The sequence below is a fragment of the Nerophis ophidion genome, linkage group LG01 (assembly GCF_033978795.1).
Source record: "Nerophis ophidion isolate RoL-2023_Sa linkage group LG01, RoL_Noph_v1.0, whole genome shotgun sequence".
NCBI classification, from domain to species: domain Eukaryota; kingdom Metazoa; phylum Chordata; class Actinopteri; order Syngnathiformes; family Syngnathidae; genus Nerophis; species Nerophis ophidion.
In genome coordinates, this window is record NC_084611.1 from 4,684,695 (window position 1) to 4,689,721 (window position 5,027).

At 40.2% G+C, this 5,027-nt stretch overlaps 1 protein-coding gene across 2 annotated transcripts; it reads right to left on the reverse strand.

Moving 5' to 3' along the window:
- Nucleotides 1–710: 710 nt before the first annotated feature.
- Nucleotides 711–4,551, reverse strand: LOC133549469 (zinc finger protein 572-like). 2 transcript variants are annotated; one of them, XM_061894912.1, is made up of 2 exons: nt 4,254–4,551; nt 711–1,643 (listed from the first exon to the last, which is right to left on the reverse strand). In XM_061894912.1, exons 1-2 carry the CDS (start codon nt 4,351–4,353, stop codon nt 814–816), a joined length of 930 nt encoding a protein of 309 aa, XP_061750896.1. In that variant the 5' UTR covers nt 4,354–4,551; the 3' UTR covers nt 711–813. The 2 variants fall into 2 exon arrangements, with proteins under 2 accessions (XP_061750896.1, XP_061750904.1); XM_061894920.1 differs by having other exon boundaries at nt 4,120–4,551.
- Between the last annotated feature and the right edge of the window lie 476 nt (nt 4,552–5,027).

Genomic DNA, 5,027 nt, shown 5'->3' on the forward strand with positions numbered 1-5,027 from the left:
CCCAGGTGCATGTCTTTGGAGGTGGGAGGGGGCTATCCCCAGGTGCATGTCTTTGGAAGTGGGAGGGGCTTATCCCCAGGTGCATGTCTTTGGAGGTGGGATTTCTTATAGTCCTTCACTATCAATATCCTCATCTACAAATCTTTCATCCTCGCTCAAATTAATGGGGAAATTGTCTCTTTCTCGGTCCTAATAGACTTTTGATGCTGGAAAATTGAGCAAAATTGAACTCTGTCTCTGCCTGAATCCTTGCTTCTTGTTCTGTTTAATAGTTTGGTGCTTAAACCTGACAACAGTTCATTATTGACTAGTTTTGTACTTTTTTTCTCCCCTTAGAGGTTAAATCTAAACTCATTTCATAATTATTATCTTTAGATCAAAAGAAAACAAAGTCATCTGAAACATCAGATGTCCTCCAAAAGCTAAAGACGTCCCTCTAAAATGAAGTGTCTGACTGAACACTGACAACTCTTCAAGCTGTAACACTGCTGCCCTCTTGTGGCAGAACTGCAGACTGATTAAGATAAGAGTTGAAGAAAATAGAAGAGTCGCAAAACGAAAGAATGCATGCGACAAGATAAACAAGCCAGTTACACGTGACGTATGTACAGCTTCCGGCTGTCTTTCCACCGATTGTTGATGCTCCAGTTCAGGGTGTCGGCAGCAATTTTTATATTGTGAAGTTGTCTGGACAGGAAGAAGGCAGGATGACTGAGAAGAAGTCAGACTTTTATTTGCATCTGCAAAAACAGTAGTCTGGCATTAAGACGGGAGCGAAAAAAAGACAGTTGTTGTAACTCTGCCTGCCTCTAATTATGTGTTCATATATCCTGAGTGTGTTCTGCTGTGTTTGCTCAAAGTGCTTTTCTGTGAAAAGCTTTTATCGCAAACTGAACACTTAAACGGTTTCTCTCCGGTGTGGGTTCTCATGTGTTGGATCAGAGCTCTTTTTTGAGCAAAGTTTTTGTCGCAAACTGAGCAATTAAACGGTTTCTCCCCTGTGTGCGTTCTCATGTGTTGGCTCAAAACTCTTTTTCGGGAAAAGGGTTTATCGCAAACCGGACATTTAAAGGGTTTTTCTCCCGTGTGTATTCTTATGTGTTCAGTCAAAACTTTCTGATGGCAAAATGTTTTACCACAAACTGAACAATCAAATGTTTTTTCTCCAGTGTGTGTTTTCATGTGTTGAGTAAAATTGCCCTTGTTAGAAAAGATTTTAGGACAAACTGAGCAGCTGAAACTTTTTTGGACTCTTATCTTTTTAGAGCATTTCGATTGTTTCTTGTCTTTGGGAGTCCTCGTGTCACCTTCACAGTCTGTATCGCTGCTTAATGTTACTTCAACGCCGTCTTCAGACTCACTATCTGATAGTGGAGCTAAGAAGTTGCCTGGTTGTGGTTTCTCTTCATCATCTTCAGTCTTCACTAAGACAACAGTCAGTGGAAACTTGTTGAGATCCGCTTCCTGTGGTCTTAGAAGACACCCTCTCTCCTCCTCTTCCTCTTTAATGTAGGGGGGTTGTGAATCCTCCTCCTCCTCCTTTTTAATATGTGTGGGGTGGGGATCCTCTTGCTTTGAAATGGAGCCATCACCCAGCAGTTGAAGGGGAATTTCTTCTGGATGACCCAACAGCTGCTGGACATCTGCAGGACACCAACAACATAGACACACTTTAGTTCAGACATGATCCATGAGATGTTTCTACTTGAAATCGCTACACACTTTCTCCTATGCACTGCATGTGTGTGTGTAGTGTTTCAGCGGCCAATTACAAGCTACATGTTGCTAAGCTACGCAGCTTAACTACATTTTCCAGTAACTTGACGGGAGCTTAGCTACTTTTTTTTAACAAGTAGCTTTTCCTGTAGCTTATAGCTACTTTTAAGATCCATGTCGCGAGTTAGCTTACATCAAAGATACAAGCTACAAAGAGAGAAAATGGACTGCGAGTCCAAGCCCAAAAATATCAGTATCCTAACAATCTAAGACTTTTTTTTTGTTGTATTTCTCTCTGTTTTTGTAAAACAATTATAACTGTCAATAAAATTAGTCTTAGCATTATGAGTTCCCTCCTCAACAACACCCGGGAGTTGGACTTTGCTTGCACTGCCTACAACTACACTGCACCCTCCCCCCCACGCCTTAAAGGGGAACATTATCAGCAGACCTATGTAAGTGTCAATATATACCTTGATGGTGCAGAAAAAAAGACCATCTATCTTTTTAACCAATTTCCGAACTCTAAATGGGTGTATTTGGGCGAATTAAATGCCTTTCGGTTTATCGCTTTTTTTGCGATGACGTCAGAATGTGACGTCGCCGAGGTAACACACCCACCATTTTCATTTTCAACACATTACAAACACCGGGTCTCAGCTCTTTTATTTTCCGTTTTTTTGACTATTTTTTGGAACCTTGGAGACATCATGCCTCGTCGGTGTGTTGTCGGAGGGTGTAACAACACTAACAGGGAGGGATTCAAGTTGCACCACTGGCCCCAAGATGCCAAAGTGTCTGCCGCCAGACCCCCATTGAATGTACCAGAGTGTCTCCACATTTGACCGGCGATGCTAAGACAGACATGGCACAGAGATGTATGGATAACCTGCAGATGCATTTGCAACGATAAAGTCAACAAAATAACAAAGGAGAGTTTTGTTGATGTTGACTTATGTGCTAATCAGACATATTTGGTCGCGGCGTGACTGCCAGCTAATCGATGCTAACATGCTACGCTAATCGACGCTAACATGCTATTTACCGGCGATGCTAAGGCAGACATGGCACAGAGATGTATGGATAACCTGCAGATGCATTTGCAACGTTAAAGTCAATGAAATCACAAAGGTGAGTTTTGTTGATGTTGACTGCCAGCTAATCGATGCTAACATGCTACGCTAATCGACGCTAACATGCTATTTACCGGCGGTGCTAAAGCAGACATGGCACAGAGATGTATGGATAACTTGCAGATGCATTTGTAACTATATTACGTTTCCTTCCACCCACATTTAATGCGAAACAAACACTTACCAATCGACGGATTTAAGTTGCTCCAGTGTCACAAGATGCGAAAGTCCTGATCGTTTGGTCCGCACATTTTACCGGCGATGCTAACGCAGCTATTCGGCCATGCTATGGCTATGAATAGCGTCAATAGCTATTTGCTCAATAGCTTCAGTTTCTTCTTCAATATTTTCATACTCCAACCATCTGTTTCAATACATGCGTAATCTGTTGAATCGCTTAAGTCGCTGAAATCCGAGTCGGAATCCGAGCTAATGTCGCTATATCTTGCTGTGGTATTCCCATTGTTTGTTTACATTGGCAGCACTGTGTGACGTCACAGGGAAATGGATAGTGGAATCGCAAATAGCAAAAATCAAGCATTTTAAAGCTTTTTTTAAGGGATATTCGGGGACGGGTAACATTTTGAAAAAAACTTCAAAAAATATAACAAGCCACTGGGAACTGATTTTTATTGTTTTTAACCCTTTTGAAATTGTGTTAATGTTCCCCTTTAACCATTGCTTGATTCCCCTTAGCAATACAGCTGTAGCCGTCCTCCGTAGTTCCCACTCCCTACCCTCTGTTGCAAGTTTTGTTGATTCTATATACATGTTTATGTGTACTATTGCTATGAGTTTTTTTTCCTTAGCCTCAGTCTGGACCCACTCCCTGGAGTCCGGCCTTTCCAACGTTTACCTGTTTCTCACTTTTTTTCGTTACAAGAGGCACCGGAAATTGGCAGACTACTTTTCTGTCCCCCTGTAATGTTTGTCTGATCTTGAATAGGATTGTGATGAAAATCCCAATTTCCCCTCGGGGATTAATAAATTACTTCTGGTTTTGATTAAAAAGAAGTCCCCACGTCTTAAGAAATAATTTCTTTATGAAAAATACAATTTAAGAAGAGTGTTTTTTTAAAGTCTTACCTATTAAGTCCTGAACTTTTAATCATCTAAATAACATTTTAGAATACAAACAAACAGATAAAGTCAAATGAAGATTATTACGTCTTGCTTTGGTAACTTTCTTTGACTTAATGAGCTGCGACACTTGTGTAGAACTTCCCAATGAAAAGTTGACAGTAATGAAATGATTCTTGTTCTTTATTACCTCCAATCCTCTGCACTTTGAGGCAGACATGTGGTCCAGTCCTTGTTGACATTCTTCAACAGAGTCGGCTAATTGCTCATCAACGTGATTTTCAGGGCGTATGGTAGCTTTCAAAGTAGGGAATTTCAACTCACTCCCCATTATCTGAAGTTTCCTCCGTTGGGGATTTGCTGTAAGTTGGTGGCGCTGATTCTCTTTCACTTTCTCTTTGACATGACGTCGCCATTTTAGCATAGCAGTAGTCGTCCATCTTCTAGCACGTCTTCAATCTTCACTTCAGGTAACACTCCATCGCTCCAAACCCAAACTTACGTTCTGTGGGTTTCAGAAAAGACGAATATGTGATGTAAGAGTCACTAAATGTGCTGTTAGAACACAAAATGAAGCCACAGTCGACTCCCAAGTCTTTGAGCTGCTCGATGTTTTTGCGCGTGCGCGAAAAGTCTCCCACTTCCGTTTTCCTGCATTTTTTTTTTTCATGAAAAAATAAAAATATAAACCTACGTATTTTTTTTATAATATATATAAGACAGGTTTAGTTTTATGTTCGGGTTATTAAAATGTGTGTATCGGATTATTTAAATAAAGTTTAGAAAACCAACTTACACCACCCGTTTGCGCATGCACCAAAGTCACCCTCTTCCGCTTTCTGCAGGTTTTTTTTTAAAATCATGTAAAATATAAATCTATAAAATTTAGGTATTTTTTTAAATAATATATAGAAGCCCCGTTTATTTTTACTTTTGGATTATTAAAATGTGTGCCTCAAATTGTTTATATAAAGTTGAGAAAAAAACGTACTCCACCCGTTTGCGCATGCGCCAAAGTCAGTGAGTTCCAATCCCTACGCTTCCTTTTATTTTTTTTTAGGCAAAAATGTAACGATTCTTTGAGTGATGTCTACTTAT

Excerpts from the sequence above, each read along its gene's own strand:
- LOC133549469 (XM_061894912.1), bottom strand. The coding sequence starts at position 4,353 with ATGCTAAAATGGCGACGTCATGTCAAAGAGAAAGTGAAAGAGAATCAG. Across the intron at positions 1,644-4,253 it reads GAAACTTCAGATAATGGGGA|ATGTCCAGCAGCTGTTGGGT; the intron begins GTGAGTTGAAAT and ends GGTGTCCTGCAG.